At 40.9% G+C, this 24,131-nt stretch overlaps 1 protein-coding gene across 1 annotated transcript in view; it reads right to left on the reverse strand.

Annotated features, from left to right (window-relative positions):
* Positions 1 to 24,131, reverse strand: part of TANC1 (tetratricopeptide repeat, ankyrin repeat and coiled-coil containing 1) — a 233,453-nt gene that overhangs the window by 80,233 nt on the left and 129,089 nt on the right. The window contains 1 exon segment of the mRNA XM_023745748.1: positions 9,710 to 9,814. Within this exon segment, the coding sequence (XP_023601516.1) occupies positions 9,710 to 9,814 (105 nt within the window).

Genomic DNA, 24,131 nt, shown 5'->3' on the forward strand with positions numbered 1-24,131 from the left:
TTTTGACGTTTCACACATTGAAAAATAATAATAATAATAATTTAAGCCCGGCCGGCATGGCTCAGTGGTTGAGTGTCAACCTGTGAACCAGAAGGTCAAGGTTCTATTCCCAGTCAGGGCACATGCCTGGGTTTTGGGCTTGATCCACAGTGGGGGGCATGCAGGAAACAGCCTATCAATGATTCCCTCTCATCACTGATGTTTCTATCTCTCTGCCTCTCTCTGCCTCTCTGAAATCAATAAAAATATATTTAAAGAATGATAATAATAATTTAAAATGCATGCTAATGCATTTTAAGTTAATAAACATTGCTACAACTTAAAAAAATAACTCTATTTTCCATTTTAAAAGTTAATTAATAAGGGTATTATTTTACATTTGTGCAAATCTTTTTAATGTCTCATTTAATAGAAGACAGCTGGATTTTAATGTCTGCTTCTACATTCAATCTACTATGATATATTCTTTTAGTTGAAATATGTGAATAATTGTGGCCTCAGACAGATATTGTAGTTGGGAAAGGGAGAAAGCTTTTTAGTTAATTATACATATTCTTTGATATCTCATCAAAACTTGACAAGTAGCTATTTCTTAAAGGTTAGTTCCAATGTTGATTCGGAATCCATATCAATGAACTTTTTGTACTCTGTTACAGTAAAATCCAACAGTCTGTTTTATGCTTCAAATAAATTTTTACCCATGCAAAATTTAGTAACATCATGCTTTGGGTCATTTCAAAAATACTGGTTTTGTAGATCTGGTTTTACAAATGTTGATGCATTTTATTACACAATACCAAAAATATTACATTCATTAATATCATCACAGACCTCAATTTAAAAATCATAGCAAACAAATTGAGAGACAAAAATCACATAATCATATCAATGCAGAAAAGCATTTGAAAAAATCCAAAACCCTTTCTTGATAAAAACTCTCAGCAAAGTGAGAACAGAGGGATCATACCTCAACATAATAAAAGCCTTACATGACAAACCTACAGCCAACATCATACTCAATGGGCAAAAAATAAATTCATTTCCTCTAAGAACAGGAACAAGACAGGGATGCCCACTTTCACCACTCCTATTTTATATAATACTGGAAGTGCTAGCCATAGCAATCAGACAAGAAGAAGAAATAAAAGGCATCCAAATTGGAAAAGAAGTAAAACTGTCATTATTTGCAGATGACATGATACTGTACATAGAAAACCCCACAGACTCCATCAAAAAAACTGCTAGACTTAATAAATGAATTCGGCAATGTAGCAGGATACAAAAATTAACACCCAGAAATCTATGGCTTTTTAAATATACCAATAATGAACTAACAGAAAGAGAAACTAAAAAACAAAACAAACAACAACAACAAAAAACAATCCCGTTTACCACTGCACCAAAAAAATTAAGATACCTAGGAATAAACTTAACTAAGGAGGTAAAAGACCTGTACTCTGAAAACTACAGGACATTGAAAAAAGAGATAGAGGAAGACATAAACAAATGGAAGAACATACCGTGTTCATGGATTGGTAGAATCAACATCATTAAAATGTCCATACTACCAAAGCAATTTATAGATTCATTGCAATTCCCATTAAAATACCAATGGCATATTTCACAGACCTAGAACAAACTCTGCAAAAATTCGTCTGGAATAAAAAAAGACCCCAAATAGCCACAGCAATCCTAAGAAAGAAGACCAAAGTTGGAGGGATCACAAAACCAGATATCAAGCTATATTACAAAGCCACGGTTCTCAAAACTGCCTGGTACTGGCACAAGAACAGATATATAGACCAATGGAACAGAACAGAGAACCCAGAAATTGACCCAAGCCATTATGCTCAATAAATATTTCACAAGGGAGTCAAGAGCATAAATAGAGTCAAGACAATCTCTTCAATAAATGGTGCTGGGAAAATTGGTCAGATACATGCAAAAAAATGAAACTAGATCACCAACTTACATCATACACAAAAATAAACTTAAAATGGTTAAAGGACTTAAATGTGAGACCGGAAACCATAAAAATCTTAGAAGACTCCATAGGCAGCAAAATATCAGACATGTTGTAGCAATATCTTCACCAACACAGCTCCTAGGACAATGGAAACTAAGGAGAAAATAAACAAATGGGACTACATCAAAATAAAAAGCTTCTGCACAGCAAGAGAAACCATTAACAAAACAACAAGAAAGCCCACTGCATGGGAGAATATATTTGCCAATGATATTTCAGATAAGGGTTTAATCTCCAAAATTTACAGAGAACTCATACAACTTAACAAAAGGAAGGTCAACAATCCAGTCAAAAAATGGGCAAAGGACCTAAATAGACACTTGTTGAAAGAGGACATACAGAAGGCCCAGAGACATATGAAAACATGCTTAAAGTCACTAATCATCCGAGAGATGCAAATCAAAACAACAATGAGGTACCACCTCACACCTGTCAGAATGGCTATCAACAACAAATCAATAAACGACAAGTGCTGGTGAGGATGCAGAGAAAAAGGAACCCTACTGCACTGCTGATGGAAATGCAGACTGGTGCAGCCATTGTGGAGAACAGCATGGAGTTTCCTTAAAAAATTAAAAATGGAACTCCCATTTGACCCAGTGATCCCACTTCTAGGAATATATCCCAAGAAATCAGAAACACCAATCAGAAAGGATATATGCACCCATATGTTCATAGCAGCACAATTCACCATAGCTAAGATTTGGAAACAGCCTAAGTGCCATCAGCAGATGAGTGGATTAGAAAACTGTGGAATACTACGCTGGAATACTACACAATGGAATACTATGCTGCGGTAAAAAAAGAATAAACTTTTACCATTTGCAACAGCATGGATGGAACTGGAGAGCATTATGATAAGCGAAATAAGCCAGTAAGAGAAAGATAAATATCACACGATCTCACTCATATGTGGCATATAATGATCAACATAAACTGATGAACAAAAATAGATCCAGAGACAAGGGGCAAGGAAGGGGGTGGGGGTCAGAGATCAACCAAAAGGACTTGTATGCATGCCTATAAGCATAACCAATGGACACAGACACTGGGGCAGTGGGGGCTTGCCCTTTGGGGTGGGAGTGGTTGGTGGTCAATGGGGGGGGAGGAAGAAGACAGATGTAATACTTTAAACAATAAAAAAAGGAAGAAAACAATGTAACTAGCTGTCTAAGGATGGATGACTAAATAAATTGTGGCACATATACAGGGTAGGCAAAAGTAGGTTTACAATTGTGAATATGCAAAACAGTTTATTTTTGTATTATTTATTTGTACTTTTGTCTTATTATTATTATTTTCATTTTACTTGAAAGGATGACCAACAAACCATGCTTATTCAGAATTTGATATTTGACACACATTTTCTCTTTTAGGTAATGATGGGTGGTAATTTAACCTAATTTTGCCCACCCCTGTATATAATGTAATAGTATATGGCCATAAAAAAGAAGGAAGGCCTGCCACCTGTGACAACATGAATGGAACTAGAGGAGATTCTGCTAAGTGAAATAAGTCAGATACATAAAGATAAAACTGCATGATCTCTTATGTGGAATCTGAAAAATGTCAAACACATAGAAGCAGAGCAGTGGTTACTAGGGGCAGGAAAGAGGAATCAGGTGAGAGATGTTGGTTAAAGTGTAAAAAGTTATGCAGGATGAGTAAGTCTAGAGATCTAATGTTTGGCATGGTGACTATAGTTAATAATAATGTATTGAATCATGAAAATTTGTTAATGGAGTAGATTTCAGCTGATCTCCACACAATAAAAAATGGTAACTGTGTCAGAATATATGATAATTTGACTATAGTAATCATTTCACTATGTATATGTATATACAATAACCATGCTGTAGACCTTAAATACATACGATTTTTATTAAAAATAAACTTAAAAAAATGTCTTAGGAAGCCGTCAATCTCAATGTGACAGATGCAAACTCCCCAAAATATAATTTTCACTTGAAAGGTCAAATTTTACCATTGGCAACTAATCCTGTCATTTTTTTTTAAATTGAAGCAATATATTCATTTTGTGCCTTTTAGAGAAAATGTGTGTCAAATACCAAATTCCGAATAAGCATGGTTTGTTGGTCATCCTTTCAAGTAAAACTGATGGCCCATTTAAAGAAAGAAAGAAAGAAAAAAAGACTGTTCAGCTTGCAATGCAAACAGTCACACCAGTGCTTTTCCTGGGGACAACCAGCCTCTTCTAGCAGGCAAACCTCATTTCATCCCCACAGAATATTAAAATGATGAGTACTCAAGGGTCAAGATTTAATAACATTTGTTATTTTTAGTCTTTCATCAAGACATTCTTCAGTGAATTATTTTTGATGCAAGTGAGTGGTGGTGGAAAATATCCTGTGTGGCCCTAAAATAGCAGGTGTCCCTACCTTGGCATGAACTAAGGCATCAGAAGTTTTACCAATGATTCTTTACACCAGCAGTGCAAATCTCCTCATAAGAGAAATGGGAAAACCTTCTTAGTGTTATTATGAAAAGAGTTTTGACCTTATGGATCCCTACAAGTAACACCTAGAAGTCCGCAGCCTACACACACTTTAAGAACCTCTGCCTTAAGTGTCCAATTGTATTAAATTCTCCCTTTTCATAAAAAATAAATGAATAAGCTGTCCCGGCCGATGTGGGTCAACGTATGAATCAGGAGGTCACAGTTCTATTCCCACTCGGGGCATACACCCGGGTTTTGGGCTCCATCCCCAGTGTGGGGGGGCATATGGGAGGCAGCCAGTCAATGATTCTCTCTCATCATTGTGTTTCTCTCTCTCTCTCCCTCCTCTTTCCACTCTGAAATCAATAAAAATATACTTAAAAAATGAATAATCTATAGTCTCACACACTCCTCACCCTAATAACTGACCTCTCATCTTCCCTTACCTTCTCAACTCCTTGGGATAAAAACAGGGGTCGTGCCCCACCAATTCCTCTTCCTTATCTCCTACCTACAACTCAAACTCATTTGCCTTCACAACTCTCCTCAAACATCCCTGTTAAGCACAGTAATGGGTTTTTAGAACAGTCCACCTCCTCTTTTGTTATTCCTGTATATTTTGACCTTAAAAATACTGTCCTGCAAGGGGCAAGCGGCGGCCACCATGAAAGACACACGGAGGGAAAATCCATGGTTCCAGGATATGTGTGGTTTCACGGGTTCTCCTCCTGCCCCTTCGCTGGTGCTCCTCAGTCCTCTTCTCTCAATGACCTTGTCCTTAGTCTAACCTATCTGATCTCCTCTAAACAATGGCTGCCCAGTTGACATCCTGAGCTCTTTCCTGAGCACCAGTTTGGTTTTCCAACTGTTCATTGGACACTTTTACCTAAATGCTCCACAGCGCCTCCCACTGAACATGCCTGGAACTGAACTCAAACTGAAATGGATCGTTGCCTCTCCTCCACTGCTCTAAATGTACTCTCAAAGCCTGCAAGTGGGCAGGGGTGAGCGAGAAGAGGTCAATGGGAGGACAAGGGGGACATATGTAATACTTTCAACAATAAAGATTTAAAATAAGTAAATAAAAAGCCTGGAAGTCATCATCTTTGCCTCTAACAGCTCCTGGCCCTTGCAATTTCTCATGAATCTTCCTATTCATCACCTCTTCTTCCCTGATCCTGTTCTAATTTGAGATCTTATTTTCTCACTTTACAGCCTTTGTCTGATCCTAGTCTCCTTCCTGCCTCATTCCATCCTATGCCAGGTAAATCTTAAGGCATAGGTCCAACCAATTAAGTGTTTCCTGGTGCCTTCATGTGCATCCGATTTATCACACAGCTGGAATCAGTCAACACTACTTCCCCCCTCGCATGATAATCACTCTGTACACAGGGCCTTTAATCCGCAACCAGACTCTAAGCTTCTGTGAAGAAAAGACCTATGCTTGATAACCCGTCTCAAATAGCATCCAACATAGAGCTTTTCACAGCATAGGAATGTAATTAATATTTATTTAAGGAAGTAGAGAATGAATGGATATTCTACCTCCAGTCTCTCTTCACCACACACATACCAGGTGTGTCCCCTCTCTGTACTTTAATTTAATAAAACTTTACTTGACTATTCATCAAGTAGTCCATCACCATTCTAAGAAGAAGCTGAAAATCAACAGCAGGAGCTAGGTTATTGCTTGGGAAAGGAAGAATAAGATCAGGAGAAAACAGTTATGTTTTATTTGTTAACCTGAGGAGTGGGTAGACAAATGCCATTAGTTTTTACACCTTTTTCATTCTCTACATCTTTTTAAATGCCTGGAAAAATAACCAAAAACATAAGGCATCGATATTAACTTAAACACAGATCTAAAAAAGACCCACACCTCCCAATAAGAGAGTTTGGCATTTAATGATTCTGCTGTTTCGTATGCGTCAGTTTTACTTGCTAACCAGACTGCCAGAAAAAAATGTTTAATTATATTTTGAGATTGATCTTCACCAAGCAATGACTCATAAGACTAAAACTTTCTCACCCCTCCCCATCAAAGCTTGCTCAAGTAGCTAATGACAGATTGAAGCCGACCTAAATGGATTATGGTTGCCCTTAATTTAAGAAACACAGCTGTGAATCCTATTGTAACTTAGTAATCCTCTCTAACTTATCTGGTTTTTTACTTGCCCTTAAGGCAAAGGTATTATTTTGTGGGTAAATGACATTTTCCCCCTAAACAATATGTTGTTTTACGATAGAAGGCTTATTTGTGAAGAACTCATTCTGTGTGACAGAGCCATTTGATAGGAAAAGAGGGATTGTATTTTGTTTGAGGACCTCATTAACTCACTCTTTTTTTGCCGAGTAGAAAATGCTGTTCTTCAAAAATATTTTAAAACATTGAATAAAGTAGAATGTCTTTCCCTAAAGATGTATCCAGATGAATTCAAACTTTTAACAGGTTCTTTGCTTGCATTAAAAAAATGTTCATCTGTCCATATAACCACTTCCCAGGTGGCTAAAATATGCAACTTATATGTAACTGTAATTACTTATAAATTAGTAATTTCAAAATACTCATTGATTTTATTTTACTTTGATTTAAATTTTATACAGGAAGCCAAGAATCAAGAATTTATGGAGCTACATGACCATAAAGCAAGGCAGCTAGCCTGGAGAGGGTATGGCAAACATTTAGGAAGCACATTTAGGAAGATATTTCATGAGTCTATGTGAAATTTTGAAAGCACTTTGCTAGGAGCTATTTCCATAGAGTTTGTTAGTCTGGTGAAGACTGAGATGCTATTATTGACGGCACCTGAAAAAATGTCTTAGAGATTTAAAAAAAAAAATGCCCAAAGGAAATACAGAAAGCATAAGCCCAAGATTTAAACTAAAACTTAAGTGATGAAATGAAGCCCTAGAAGTGGATCTGTACATGCTTGGGTCAAACTCAAACTCAATTAGCTTTAATTCAGCCCAGCCTCTCCGGTAGGTTCAATGACCTGGACATAAAATGTACATGTTAATATGTCAAACTTAATTCCATTGAAATTTAAAGGATTCCATGGGAATTACAAAACACAGCATCCTTGACTCTTTGTCAACTTGGATTCTGTTAGGCAACCACCTCCTCCTCACCTAACAGTTAACTCTGCTTGGTCTTCCACCAACACCATGACTAACCACAAAACGACCTGCGCCCACAAATACGAACAATACCCCTTTTCCAAACACCTAAAAGAGAGAAAACGTACCCTTGTTTTTTAATTCTATGCAAAACTTCTGGAAACTTCTTATCCTTATTCACAGCCCAGGTATGTCATAATTTCAGATCTCCTGGAGACTGATGTCAAATCCAAGAGCTTAAGTCTTAGCAGTGAGTGCTCATGAAAACTACAGGCAACTCCAGCAATATCAATCACTACACTTGAATTCAGCTCAGCTGGCGCCAAGCATAAGAATGCCTCCTCACCCCCAAAAAGACAGCCAATTCTGCCTTGAGCCAGAGGAGGGAAGTTGACAATGGAAGCTATTTATAAACTATTTTCTTTGCCCAATAAAAATCCTAAATTTCTCCCCCATTCTCACTCTAGCAGAAGTCATAAACTCTAGACAGGAACTCAACAATACTCTCCATCAGGGAGGAAGAGGTTATATAATGGAGGCTAGGCCAGCCAAAATGCAAGGGACATAACCACCCAGGATTACAAAGACTTTGGGGGTGGGAATGAGGGCAAAAGGTGGCAGGCTTATTCTGAAATGGGAAGATGACTGATACTTACTTTAGAGGAACAGTGTTTTATTTTTCCATTCAACACTCAAAACATAAATGAGAATAGATCAACACACGGACACCCTGAACATATGAATTCACAACAAAGAGGGTCCTCATGTATGTAGGATGGCCATCCTAACCAGATACCACCATGGACTCTCCTGTCTTCATCACCGCACTACCCTGCCTGTCCCTCTCCGAGTGTGAACCTCCTACCTACGCCTAATGACTGGGTGCCTGGCCAGAGGAAAAAGGGTGGAATTTCTCATGCCAACCCACACACACTACCTCCTCTTCCCTGTCCCACATGCCCAGCTCCTGGCCCCATCTCATCCACCACCCATCCCAAACTCCTCTTCCCAATTTTCATTTTTCTGCCAATCCCTCCTCTCTCAATTCATTTTTAGCTTTATTTTCAGCACCACCACCCCACTCCATGTTCCTACCCACTCCCCATCACACAAAATGCAGAAACAGAGAATACACACCTGGTGGTTAGAACATAAAGAGGCTGTATGCCCACACCCCACAACTTAGGAGAGCAGGGTGCCAGATATTTCTAAGTGCAAATATGGATGCGTTTTCCTGTCTCTTTCAGCATTACTACATGAGCTTGTGCCCACAATGAGGGTAAAACAGGTTCCCTACGTAGGCCAGGGTTCCTTAACATGTTTATTTAGGAAAATAGGATGTAAATTCAAAACACAAATTAAATACCAAAGAGCTGTCAGTTTGGCAACCCCCTACTCCAAGAAAGGAACAAAGGGGTACATTCTTAAATTGATTTAAAAAAATAAAAAAACTATTAATACATCTATGAAATGCTCTAAGTTTTTAATGCCTGTCACACACATTTCCAGATATTGGGGCGGGGGGAAGCAAAATATAAAATGTCTTCTTGAAAAGGTTTCAATTAGTTTGGGTTTTTTGGGTGTGTGGGGTTTTTTTGGCCCACTTCTATATTCCCCTAAAGAAAAACTTTAGATGTTAAGAAATAAGCTTTCAAAAGCTACCAAATGGTTTTAAGTAAGCTAATTATTAGAAGCTTCATGCAGCTAAAGTTTCAGCTGTCCAGTAAAAGCCTGTTGTTAAATATTCTAAAACGATGGAGTACTAAAAAACAAAACAACGTCTTGGAAGCATTCTCGTGGCTGCTTTTCCATATCCCCCCATGCCAGGGAGGTCAAACTTGAGAGGAAATAAGAGTGAACCCTTAAACAATGCATATGTACCCACTCAGCTATTCCTACACTATGCACATACTAGTAATTCCAAGAATGCACATTAGTGGAACAGACCTCTGTAACTAGCTGAGGGGAAAAAAAACTCTCCCAAACACATTCAGTTTAGTAAAAGCATTCCTGCAAGAGGCACTCAAGTTTCACTCAGAAATGAAATGCCCTTACGTACAATCTTTGGGGGGCTTGCGGGGGAGGGATCATTGAAAACAGATTCTTACCATTCTCATTAGGCTCTGTTGGCTGGGACACGTCTCTGAACGGGATTATAACTGCATCTCCAGGCACTCTGGGGCTTTCCACATACTTGGGCTTCCTGACGGGACCTGTAGTGGGAAAGATCTGAGTGTGGCTAATTTTTTCCAGATGCAAAGCTCAGCATGTGCAGTGTGTGTCCTCACCAGGACCCAAACATGCCTAAAGGAAGAGCCAGCCCTCTCCCCTCCCTTGAGCTCGAACACACACACACACACAGTCATCTCAGTACAGACACGGGAATGTCCAGCCTGGGCTGCCAAAGAAGAAGTGGGTAAGGTCAGTTTTGAGAATGTAAACTTGGACAGAAACCAAGCTGCTCTTCTGCGGTGAAGTCCCTACAGCTGTCCTCGGTGAGTGTCAAGCAAGTGATTTTGACGTGTTCAAACCTGGACAGCTCAGGGCGAAGGGTTTTATCTTTGGAATTTTTCTCCAACTGGGACAAAGATGATTGGGTGGCTTGGTCGCTCCGAAGTCAGAAGGCAAGGATTGCAAACAGCCAGCCTGTAATATCAACACACTCCGAGCAGCCTCAGAATGCAGGCATTTTATCAGCCTGTGACGCACGGCAACTGTGTGGGGCAGAGAAGACGACTGCTTTCTTGGCAGCTGACACGGCTGCCTGCACACAGGCGCAGCAGCCAGTCTGGTGTGTGAGTCAGAGATACAAGAGAGCTTCAGAGTCAAATCTCTCCCTTCTCCCGCAACCCCAACTTATCGGGAAATCTGGAATTCGTACTAAGACTGAATGGAACCCTCCCATGTTGCTAGGGCAATGCACAATAGCCACTCTGGAAAATAGTTTGGCAGTTCCTCAAAAGGGTTAAACAAAGAGTTATCAATTGACCCAACAATTCCACTTCTATGTGCATGTACATTCCCACAAAAATTTGTGCGTGAATGTTCCTAGTTGCATTATTCATAACAGCCAAATGTCCATCAACTGATGACAAGATGTTATATATCCACACACTGGAATATTATTGGGTAATAAAAAGGAATGGAGTTCTGATTCAGGCATGCCATAACATGGGTGAAACCTGAAAACATTATGCTAACTGAAAAAAGCCAGTCGCCAAAGACCACATACTATGTGATTTCATTCATATGAATGTCTGGAAGAGACAAATTAATAAGAGACAAAATATGAATGGTTGCCAGAGGCTGGGAGATATGCAGACTTATGGGGTGATGGCTTACGGGTATGGGACTTCTTTCTAGGGCAGCCGTGGGCAAACTATGGCCTGCAGGCCGGATCCGGCCCGTTTGAAATGAATCAAACTAAAAAAAAAAAAGACCGTACCCTTTTTATGTAATGATGTTACTTGAATTATATATTAGTTCACACAAACACTCCATTCATGCTTTTGTTCCGGCCCTCCGCCCAGTTTAAGAACCCATTGTGGCCCTCGAGTCAAAAAGTTTGCCCACCCCTGTTCTAGGGTGATAAAAATGTTCTAAAATTAGGGTGTGCTGATGGTTGCACAACCTGTGACTATGCTAGAAATTGCTGTAGTGTACACTTTAATGAGTGAATTGTATGCTATGAAAATTGTATCTAAATAAATCTGCTTACCCCCAAAAAAGATTACCTATTTTGTCTGCTGCTTTGAAACATATTACATTTTGGTCCCAAATCTCACTGGACTCTCATTTTCCTTGGTTGCCTGATGCTGAATGTGGGCTTTTAACAAGGCCACAGAGCCAGGAAACATTTCACACAGGTCAAGAGGAAGGGTGGTGGGAAGAAGGCCAGACAGGGGTCCACAGCTCTCCCAGCGGCTCAGCCCTGAGCCAGGGTCCTGACCCTCCGGGGGCCTCAGCTCCGTCACCACACACTGAAGGGATGAGTCAGCCTAATTCTGAGCATCCTCCTGTGTCAAACATCTTACAAATTCTGTTCCGAATGAGGTTTATGGTGAGAGATGCTGCCATCTAAAGGTTTCCTGCAAAAGCATCTCTACCACCATAAAAATAATCCAATGCCCAGACAGCTATATAATGTACCACATCTTAAAAAAACAACAACTAAACAAACTACATTATCAAAGAAGTGCATGGTACTAGCAAATAGGGATATTATTTCCAACTTTGGACACTTTGGACACCCTGGTTTCTGAAACCTTTTTCTCCTCCAGGATCCAATCTGAGATTCCACTGCATTCCGTGGTGTTTAGTCATCCTATCTCCCTCCTTTCTCTTCCTGGCAATTCCTCAGTCTTGCCTTGTTTCTCATGACCTTGACTATTTTGAAGCCTACTGGTTGGTATTTTACACTATTTCCCTCAATTTGGATTTGTCTGATAATTTCTTGTGCTTAGACTTGGGTTATAGGCTTTTGGAAGAACACCACAGGGGTGGTATGCCCCCCTCATCACATCTTATTGAAATATCTCATGATTTCGACATGACTTTTACTGCTGAAATAACCATGATCACTTAGGGAAGTCTATCAGCTCTCGCACTATAAGGTTTTCGTTGTCCTTTTCTTTCCTCTGCTCCTTCTAAGTGAGTCACTAAGTTCAGACCACACTCAGAGGAGAGGAGAATTAAGGTCCACCTCCCAGAAGAAAGACTGTCAAGGAATTTTTGGATATTTGTTAAAAACACCACAGTAATTAGTAAGTGTTTGGGGGGAGGTACTTTGAGCTAACTTCAGTACTCATCTGTGGTGCCGCCTGCAGCATTTATTCCTGAGGTGCTCCAATGGTGTTTTATCCTTTCCTCGTTTCTTTACATGTATTACTTGGAATTCTTCTCTAAGGAATATCTGTCCTAAGGAATTGCTGTAAGGTTAAAATGGAATTGTTATGGGGGAAGAGGGAGAATATGCTCACAATATAGGTGGATGATACAGAATTCAAAACAGAATACAAAGCACAATTCAGATTTTATCTAAGACATACACACATCTATATAGGAATATGTGTGGAGGGAAAGACAGGGGAAAGAGCAAACTAGGAAACTAAGAAACTAAGATATTTGCTGTGGAGAACCCAAAAACTGGGAAGGGCCCGGAGAGGGCAGGTAGAAAACGGAACCAGGACAAATATGAGAATCTTTCTTCATGTTTGGTTTGGGACCTATTCCCTACGGTAAAGAGATCACAGATGTATTTCTCTCTGGTCATCTGCTCTTTTCTATTTAAAGTACTTAGGAGAGATAATGAACTTTATTATTATTGCCTGATTATTCGAATTGCCCCTAGGAGCAACTATGCCACTTACACAAGAGTTACCTGTAAGTTTCTGCTCACTTTAACTCTTCAGGGTATAGTAACAGCAGATCTAAAAAGATCTACATCCTGGCTTCAATCTACCTACCCCATACGTTCTTCAAAAATATTCTCTAAAAGTAAGTACTTTCGTAAAATGTGGGTTATGTGCCATGAGCATACAATGGTCATTATGAATGGCTGGAACACTGAACCCCAATGTCACGCAGTGCCTTCAGAAAGCATTCGTGCCCACCCATTTAATTGTCTGAACTGTGTTCTGTTCAGGGACCAACCGCTAACTATAATAATTACTCAACACTGAGGAGTGAGGGTATCAAGAGCCTCTAGGCTGACCACAGTGAGCAGTGATGCAAGATACAAAAGGAGACCTAAATATACTAAAGTAAATAAGATGTGTCCTACGTGGTCACACAAGACTAAGCACTTGCAAACATTAATTCATTCAAACCTAATAACTTTGGGAGAAAAGCACTATTTCCCCCATTTTTAGTTCAGGAAATTGAGGCTCCAACCAGTTAATCTGCTCATGGCCCAGACATGGCAAAGCAGAAATACCAACAGTTCTGGGGTCTGTGCAGGTGTGAAGCCCACATATTAACCCTCCCTTAGCACTTATAAAAGTAGGAAATCCAGATTAAATCTGCATTTATAGAAAAGGCCAGGGCAGTGGAACCTCCCACCATCCAATCGTCCATGGACCTTGGCTGAACAGTCATGCTTACTTGTCTCTGATCCCCTCTAACTTTTACTAGGATTTGAAGTATTATGAGGTGAATATAAACAATGGCTCTCCAACATGGTCCTTTTATTTAAGTAGGTTTTTACAAAAAGCAGGCCTCAAACACTATAAAACAAGGTAAGTTTATAACCACAGGGGTTTATTCATCCCCCTCTAGATTGCTCATTAGAGAATTTGTGTGCACTTTCCATTAAACATAGCAGATGATCCCTTGTTTGCCTTCTCTCCCTTTTAAAATATCATTAAAGTTGCAGTAAAGGGATTTGAGAGACCAATGGGGAAAGGAGACAACCACAGGCAAGAAACCAAACTTCTGAAAGTTGGAAACAGATTGCCAAGGAGCAGTGGATGGAGCCAACTAGAAAAGATGAGTGCTGGGAGGGAGACAGGAGAACTCAGTTTCAGACAGGAGACACCTCTGAACGCAGGGGCACAGGTGGGGTCAAACACAGGACAATGGGGTGAAAATCTATTTACGACCTCACCCTCCCCCCCGCCCCCGCCCCACTCCAAACCAGGAGCATCCCTTCCCTCATCCTGGAGACTGAGTTTTTCTCTGAAAACGTTGTAAACTAAGACAATGGAGACTCAAGAGCTGAACTCTTGAGTGCTACACTAAATAACAGATTAAGGAAAAATTCTACATGCAGATTGGTGGGTCTAATGTGGACGCATGCTCCCTCTTAGTTATAAAAACACCAACAACAAGCTAGCCCACCACGGCAAGAAGAAACTAAAGGATTCCACTCTGGGGAAACTCAATAAGAGAAAAGACCTATAAATAATCACAGTTGGGGACATGCCAAGAAATGACGGGTCCTATCCTGGCGAGGTAGCTCAGTTGATTACAGCATTGCCCGGATACACCAAGGTTTCCGGTTTGAACTCTGGACAGGGCACATAGAAGAATCACCCAATGAATCAACAAGGAAACAGCACCCTTAAACGATACACTAGATAAGATGGATTTGATATTCGCAGAACTTTTCATCCCAAAGCTGCAGAATATACCTTCTTCTCAAGTGCACATGAAACATTCTCAAAGACAGACCACATGTTAGGACACAGAACAAGTCTCTACACTATGTAGAGTTCAAGAAGACTGAAATCATATCAAGTATCTTCTTAGATCACATCAGCATGAAGCTAGGAATCAGCTACAATGAAAACAGTCAAAGACATGCAAACACATAGAAGCTAAATAGTGTGTTATTAAACAATGAATGAATTACCAATGAGATCAAGGTTGAAATAAAAAACTTCCTGGAAACAAATGAAAATGAACAGACAACAACACAAAGTTTATGGTACACAGCAAAAATAGTCCTGAGAGAGAAGTTCACAGTGTTACAGGCCTAAAGATCAAAGCAAAAATAAATAACAGAGACTAAAAAAGAAATAAAATAGAAAAGATCAATGAAACCAAGAGCTGGTTCTTTAAAAAAATAAAGATTGATGAACCTTTAGCCAGATTCATCAAGAAACAGAGAGGACCCAAATAAATAAAATCAGAAGTGAAAGAGATGAAGTAATAACTGACACTACGGAAATATAAAGGATTGTGAGAAAATACTATGAGCAACTATATGCCAACAAACTGGACAACCTGGGTGAAATGAAAAAATTCCTAGAAACACAGAATTCCAAGACTGACTCAGGAAGACTCAGAAAATCTGAATAGCCAATAACAACTAATGAAATTGAAGAAGTAATAAAAATATATAAAAAACTCCCAACAAACAAAAGTCCTGGACCAGATAGATTTACAGGTGAGATTTACCAAAGATTCAAAGAAGAACTAACAACTATCCTCCTCAAATTATTCCAAAACCTCAAGAAGATGGAAGAGTTCCAAATTTTTTTACGAGGCCAGCATTATCCTAATTCCAAAACCAGATAAAGACACTACAAAGAAAGAAATTACAGGCGAATAGCATGATGAACATAGATGCTAAAATCCTCAACAAAATATCAGCAAATCGGATCCAACAATACACCATGACCAAGTGGGATTTATTCTAGGATGCAAGGTTGGTACAATATTCGCAAATCAATAAATGTGATCTAGCACATAAACAAAATGAAGGATAAAAATCACATGATCAGTCCTGGATGCTGTGGTTCAATTGGTTGAGCACTGTCCCATGCACCAAAAGGTCACTGGTACAATTCCCAGTCAGGGCACATGCCCAGGTTGCAAGTTCAATCCCCAGTTGGGACACGTATATAAGGTAACCGATGATGTTTCTCACATCAATGTTTCCCTCTCTCTCTCTCTCTCCCTCCCTCCCTCCTTCCCTCCCTCACTCCCCCTTCCTTTCTAAAATTAACAGAAACATAATTTTAAGAATCACATTATCATATCAATTGATACAGAAAAAGCATTTGACAAAATCCAGCACCCATTCTTAATAAAAACTCTCAGGAAAGTGGGAATAGAGGGAACATACCTCAACATAGTAATGGCCATATATGACAAACCTACAGCCAACATCATACTCAATGGGCAAAAACTAAAAGAGTTTCCCTTAAAAAACAGGAACAAGACAAGGATGTCCACTTTCACCACTCTTATTCAACCTAGTACTAGAAGTCCTAGCAATAGCAATCACACAAGAAGAAAAAATAAAAGGCACCCAAATTGGAAAGAAGGAATTAAAACTGTCATTATTTGCATATAACATGATATTGTACATAGAAAACCCTAAAGACTCCACCAAAAAACTACTAGATTTAATAAATGAATTTGGCAAAGTAGCAGGAACAAAATTAATATCCAGAAATCAGTGGCATTTTTATATACCAATAATGAACTCTCAGAAAGAAACTAAGAAAACAGTCCCATCTGCCATTGCAATGAAAACTATAAGGAACTAGGAATAAACTTAACCAAGAAGGTAAAAGAAAACTATACTCAGAAAACTATAAGACATTAAAAAAAAAAGAAGAAGAAACAAAGGAAGATACAAACAAGTAGAAGAAAATACTGTGTTCACGGATTGGAAGAATTAACATCATTAAGATGTTCATACTACCCAAAGCAATATATATAAGCATACTTCACAGATCTAGGACAAATATTCCAAGAATTTATATGGAACCTAAAAGGACACCGAACAGCAGCAGCAATTTTGAGAAAGAAGAACAAAGTTGGAGGGATCACAATATCGTATATCAAAGCCATTGTAACCAAAACAGCCTGGTACAAGCACAAAAGCAGGCATATAGATCAATGGAATAGAACAGGGACCCCAGAAATTGATCCACGCCAATATTTGACAAAATTAATATTTGACAAAGGAGGCAAAAGCATATAATGGAGTAAAGACGGTCTCTTCAATACATGGTGTTGGGAAATCTGTACAGGTACATGCAAAAAATGAAACTATGCTATCTACTTACACAATACACAAGAATAAACTTAAAATGGATAAAAGACTTAAATGTAAGCCGTGAAACCATAAAAATCTTAGAAAACATCAGCAGTAAAATCTCAGACATCTCATGTAGCAGAATTTTCACCAATACATCTTCTAGGGCAAAGAAACACAGGAAAAAATAAACAATTAGGACTACCTCAAACTAAAAAGCTTCTGCACAGCAAAAGAAACCATCCTCAAAATTAAAAGGGAACTCACTGTATGGGAAAACGTATTTGCTAGTGATACGTCTAATAAGGGGTTAATTTTCAAAATATATAAAGAACTCATAGAACTCAACAAAAGGAAGACAAACAATGCAATTAAAAACTGGGCAAGAGACCTTAATAGACACTTCTCCAAATAAAACACGCAGATGGCCAAGAGACATGAAAAAATGCTCAATGTCACTAATCATCAGAGAGATGCAAATAAAACCACAATGAAATATCACCTCACATCTTTCAGAATGTCTACCAGCAACAATCCAACCAACAGCAAGTTTTGGCGAGGATGTGGGGATAAAGGGAACCCTAGTACACTGCTGGGACGTGGGAATGCAGACTGGTGCAGCCACTGTGAAAAACAGTATGGAGATTCCTAAAAAAATAAAAGATGGAACTGCAGTGATCCAACTTCTGGGAAAATATCCTAAGAATCCTGAATCACCGATCAGAAAAAAACATATGCACCCCTATGTTCATAGCAGTGTTATCTACAATAGCTAAGATCTGGAAACAATCCGTAGATGAGTGGATGAAAAGGCTGTGGCACACTTACATAATGAAATACTATGCAGCGGTAAAAAAGAAGGATCTCTTATCCTTTGAGACAGCATGGATGAACCTGGAGATTACTATGCTAAACGAAATAAGCCAGTCAGAGAAAGAAAAATATCACATGACTGTACTTATATGTGGAATCAAATGAACAAAGTAAACTGATGAACAAATAGGTCCAGAGACATGGAAGCATGGAACACACAGACAGATCTCAGAGGGAAGGTGAGGGGGAGGGGACAGGCAGGGATGGGCAGAGATTAACCAAATAATTTGTATGCATATAGGCATAGCCCATGGGCACAGACAATAAAAATAAATTTAAAAAAAGAATCAACCAACGAATGCATAAATAAATGGAAAACAACTTGTTTCCCCGCCCTCCACCCCGTCTCAATAAATTTAAAAAAAAAAAGGCAGGTCCCTGACCAGTCCATTACTCTACCTATAGCCTGCACTCAGTATACACCTGCCCTTTTCAATCAGCATTTTAGCACCTCACACTTACTAGTACATAGAGACTAGGATCACCAGATGGTCCAGGAAAGACCCTACCCTTAAAGACAGCCAACAAAACAGGTTTAGAAAAGGAACTCTGAGGAATCACAGAAAACAGGAGGAATGTTCCCCAGAATGAGACAAGCCACTGCATCCACTCCATGAGGGGCTACTGACAAAGAGTCCCTGGGGTGGTCAGATGAGCAGACTGACCTCAAAATTGGGACAAGTGGAGGCCACTGTAATCAGGAGGCACTGATCTTACACTTTAACTGTCATCTATTAAACCACAATGACAATTATTTCTATACCACTGAGATGAAAAACTCCCCCTAAATGAAGTGGCCACATTCCTGGTGAAGTGCTCAACTGTGGAGAGCAGCTACAGAGTTTGGACATGTTCAAGTCTCAGACTAATAAGAGGGCAAGTGCTGCCAAACTAAAGCTTGATAGAGTTCTCAGGTGCATGAAATTAAGTAGATTCGAAACTCGCAAGAACATTGTAAACATCTTGACCACACCCTTGCTTTGCCTCATGGGATCTGACTATAAAATAAAGACTCAGCTTACAGGCTATGACACTGTCTCTCCATCCAAGAACAGTGCCCCACCTAAATTCTCTTGCCTGTTTTCTTTAATCTTTCACTGCCCCTCCTCAGGTTCACCACTGGCTGTGGTGAGGGCGGTTCATATGGCACCCAATGTGGGGCCTGAGTACCGGAATTATAATTGTAAGGTAAAAGGACGCTCCAGTGAAGCACATGCAGAAAGTGAAAGTAAGGTAGGTTTGGTAGCAGCTGGTTGTAAAACATGGGAAATTCAGGATCTCAGGAAAGGGATCTCTAAAACAATGCTCAAAGAAGCGTAGTCATATTCTTAAATTTCTTAAGTTTTGTCCAAGGAAGATATAGATTAAGTAGAAAAGTAGAAGATAGAAAATAAGTTAACTGAGAGACAGCTTTGTGACATCTCAAGCCCTGAGGTGACACAAAGATCTACTCTCTCTAAAAGAAATATATTTTGGACAATGGTTTAGACCAGATCCGGTAATGATGTGGGGCAGAGGTTATGTTTGTATCTTTCCAGAGGGAGCAGTGCAGCCAATTTGGGTGCCAGAGTATTGCACCCAAAATATTTGGGTGCATCACCACGATGGACCCAGAGAAGCTCCTTGTCCCTCTGTTCAAAAGACTGAGAGTTGCCCTGATGATCGCAATGCAGAAGAAGATAATGAAGGCTACGCAAGGGGCTGAGGTGCCAACATGGGTCAGCTGAATAAGTTAATGACTGAGGCCCAGCAGATGGTAGAAAAGCAGGGAGTGGAAGCTACTCCTTCAGCCATGTTTCTGGCTATGCTAGCGTTGGTTAGCTGCCAGTCTTCTGTAAAGTCTTGCGCAGCCAAAGCTGAAGACTCTGAGTAGATATACACTAGCAGCAAAAGAAACTTACATTTTGTGGAAATAGTCCTGAAAATGTTAACATATCTGTGGTTTGGTTTCTCTCTTGTTGCTGTGTTGCACTGACATTATTTTGTTGTTGTTTTGTTAATAACCAGAGTTGTGTTCTTGATGTTTTGGTTATGCTGCATAATTTGCCTAAAGCTTTTGATGCCAAGTAAACAGGAGCAAGTTTTTACTTTTATGTTTATTCTAATAGCTTAAAGTTTTGGACAATTCCTAACTTTGGAATAATCCTTATAAGTCCAAGTGATTGTGATGAATAATGTAAACAGAAGTGATTAAAAACAAAAAAGGGGGGAAATGTGGAGAGTGGCTACAGAGTTTGGACAGGTTCAAGCCTCGGACTAATGAGAGGACACGGTCCTCTCGTGGCAAAACCACGTGCAAGTCCCAGCTTGGAGGGCGAAGCCCTCCCAGCACAATTATAGCCAAAGGCTATGGTTGTAAGCTTGACCTTATGGTCCGAACCTGTGGTCCCAGGTGGCTGAGTGATGTGGGCTGCGGGAGGTGCAGCAAGTGTTGCCAAAACAAAGCTTGATAGAGTCCTCAGGTGCATGAAATTAAGTAGATTAGAAACTGGCGAGGACATTGTAAACATCTTGACCACGCTCTTGCTTTGCCTGGTGGGATCTGACTATAAAATAAAGACTCGGCTTACAGACTGTGGCACTGTCTCTCCATCCGAGAACAATATCCCACCTGGCCCCACCTATATTCTCTTGTCTGTTTTAATCCTTCACCGCCCCTCCTCAGGTTCACCACTGGCCCTGCTGAGCGTGGTTCACTCAACAGTGATCAAAACTGAAAAACGCATCTCCCCAACACCCGCTGACTCAGGGGGACCACTGCCAGTGTCTTTCCTCACACAGCTTCCTGTTTAAAATGAAATGCTCAACATTCCCCAGGATGAGCTACCTTAAAGTAAAATAATTGCCTCTTTACATAAACCAGGTGCTGTCAGGTTAACCTCCCCACGTTGATCAGAATGCAAAACCACATAATCATTACCCCAAAAGCATGGTGTTCTGGCTACAACTATGTTTTAAGGCAAGAGGCTCTTAAAAACCAGGCAAGACTGTCAGGTATTAGCTTGAAAATCAGCTCATCTAGCAGCAAGCGGGCTGCCCTGCCACACTGCCGCACCTCCCATCACTCCTGGGCAGCTGACAGGACGGGGCCTCTAAGGAAGACCCTCCTTCCCCCATCAGGGTCTAAGCAGAGTCTAGGGCTGTGGCTGGAGCACCAACTTAACCAGTTTACAAGGTTTGAGGTAAACGGGGATCATTCTTGAGCATAAATTAAATCCACCTCATTGCACCTCTGGATCCCTTTCCTCATCCCAGTTCCCCTCACTCTCCACCCCCCGCCCCCACCCCCAATTCTCTACTATGTGATTCTGCGGAAGGAGGCCCTCAAAGTTAAAGCGCTCATAAGATGAAGAGAAACACAAAATGTGCTAAAAAGGTTAAACAAGGACCCATTTGTGCAGCTTGCATGCCAAGAGCCCCTGCCAGCTCCTTCCATTGTGCGGGAGGGCCTGTCAGTCTGCAAGGGGCGCGGCCTCCCCGCCTTAATCACTTCATGCAGGACCTGGGAGGCCCGGCATTCTCCCCATCCAGTCTCCAGCCTTTGTGTAAACATACTTTACCCAGCGGCCAGCTTTCCTACTCTTTTTGACATTTTAATCACACAGCTGACTATTTTGCTGCTTAGAAACTGCCATATAAGGAATTTTTTTTTAAAGGGGTGGCAGAAATAAACCAAACTGGGCTTTATCTCCGGGCAGTGAAAGAGAGAAGGGCAGGGGTTCCTTTTCATTCCTGAGTGTTTTAGTTAAAAATAATTATGTATACACGAAAGCAGTATTTGGGACGAGCACACCTGAGGCTGTTTATTGCATTTAAAGCAGATCTTACATTTCCCACAACATCTGGAGACTGAAAAACGATACTGTGTGGTATCAATCATTTTAGAGTTTTTAGCATCTTGAACTTTCACAGTAAAGGTTCCTGTCAATTTTATCTGGTCTAGGTTTTCATTTCACACTGGGAAATGTTCACAACAAGGAGAGAGAAAAAGGAAAAGGAGATGAGTAAGAGGCCCTTGGGGGAGTGGGTGGGGGGAACCTTTATCACCAACGCAAATGTCATTCAATAGCCATTTCCAAATGGTAAATCCGGTAAACCGGCAGATCCCAGGCTTGGATTTTTAAAGAGCACGATACCCAGGCTTCTAACGTTGGACCCCTCTCCCTCATATACCCCCTAAAGAAAGTATTGGGGGGAGAAAGGAGGAGACAGAACTTGGAACTGAGCAGGGGGAAAACTTAACGCTCTACAAGAGAGACCTGGGCTGACAACCCCCACCCTGAGGGGCGAGAGCCTTGTGAGAGGTTTCTCTTTGAGGGAAGGAGCCAGACGATGACCTGACCCAGTCAAAACTTCTCAAGAGGAGGACAATTCCAAGCACAGTGTGTTGTCTGTCCATCACTTGGATCTCTCCTAGGCCCTAGGACCTAGGGGAACAGGGGAGGGACTGTAAGTAAAACCTAAAACGCTGCTTGAGACGGCTCTACTCCAGGGAGTGGCAAAGGGCCGCAGGAGGCTCCCAACACACATGCCTGGGCACTGGGAGCTGATGCGGGCAGGGCTCCAGGAGAAAAGTGCACCAGCGGTCTTGGCAGCCGCCCTAGTCATGAGCACAAGTGACATAACCCCCGGGGATGTCCAGAAGCTTCTTTAACAAGGGCCTGGGGCCTTGTGCAAGGAGAGGAGGGTCGCAAGTCCGTGCAACCTGAGTTATTACTGCTAATGTGACCTCATCCATATGCAAAGACGGGTGGGTCTGGGAAATTCAGATGGGAAATTCTAGGGAAGAAGAAATGAAAACAAGGTGGTGAGAGGGGAAAAACTGGTCATCCTCTGATGGGTGGGTGTAATTAAACATCCATTATCAAAAGGTGCTTAAATCTAGTGGGAAAACAGTGTATCGAAACGCAGCCATGCTCCTTCCAGCAGCACCATTAAGATAGACGTTGACAAAGATTTTCAAGTCTGTCTGCAGTGTGCGTGTCTGCAGCACTGTGAGTGCAATAAACTCCTAGCTCAACCATAATCCGAGTGATGTTTCTACTTCCTTCCAGTGCAGCTTGATCCGGCTACTATTACAGACTGTATGCAACTGCTGTATATAGTAAAGCACAGACATTCGTTCATTCACTTCATGTACTCAGGTATCTGTTGCAAGTCCACTGCGTGCCAGGCACCGGGTGAGAACAAGGGTGAGATCCTGAGGACCTCAGCTGAGGGGATGAGAGTCTTTACTACCTCGTTTGAATTTTATTTCAAAACACTTCAACATACACAGTGTGACATACATGTGTCAGTTGGCTTTACCCTATCACCTAAAGGCAATTCATTGTCTTCATCTGGAATACAGGCCCCAGGAGCAATTAACTAGCTTTTAATCAAGAGTCCACAGTAAGTCAGTCAGTGAACCATCCTTGTCACCAGCCAACACCAAGGATACGCTAATGGGCACACGTGGGGCTAGAAGTGGACTTGCACACTGGCTGAATTTCTGACTTTGTTAATGAGTGTAATGCTAGTTGGAAGTCTATTTTCAGTAGTGAAATTTATGACACTTGCGGTAAGAGGACTAGAAATACCACAGAAGCGCTCTGGCCCTTGTTGACCCAGGTATGAAGAACTAGCAGGCCCGAGGAAAGGTACCCTAGAGTTGATAAGTAAATGGCGCCAGGCCGAGCTACTGATTCCAGAGAATTGCTAGGCCCCAGATGCAGAACAGCAGGATGCAGGAATTCCGTCTGTGGCAGGCAGAACTCCAAAGGCGTCACTCCAAATGGATAAGATGCAAGTTTCTAATCAGCTGACCTTAAACTACAGAGAGTGCCCTGCATTACTGGGTGGCCTAACGTAATCACAAGAACCCTCAAAAGCAGAAAGAGCAAGAGTGAAGGTCAGTCTTCATCTCATGAGCACACGTGACACACACCTGGGGGGCTTCCAGAAACTTCCAAAAACCCATTTACAAGTGCCTTGTGTAAGGAGAGGAAGGTAGCAAGTCAGTGTGATCTGAGTTATTACTCCTACTGTGACCTCATCCACACCCAAGGAGCATGAGATGAGGCAGAGGCGGGCAGGCGGTCCTGGATGAGGGACTCAGCCCTTGTGGACCTGACAGATTGCAGGCCTGGAAGACGGAGCAAGGAGGCCACAGAACAGGCATGAAGCCA

This window comes from Myotis lucifugus, unplaced genomic scaffold, assembly GCF_000147115.1.
Source record: "Myotis lucifugus unplaced genomic scaffold, Myoluc2.0 scaffold_5, whole genome shotgun sequence".
NCBI classification, from domain to species: domain Eukaryota; kingdom Metazoa; phylum Chordata; class Mammalia; order Chiroptera; family Vespertilionidae; genus Myotis; species Myotis lucifugus.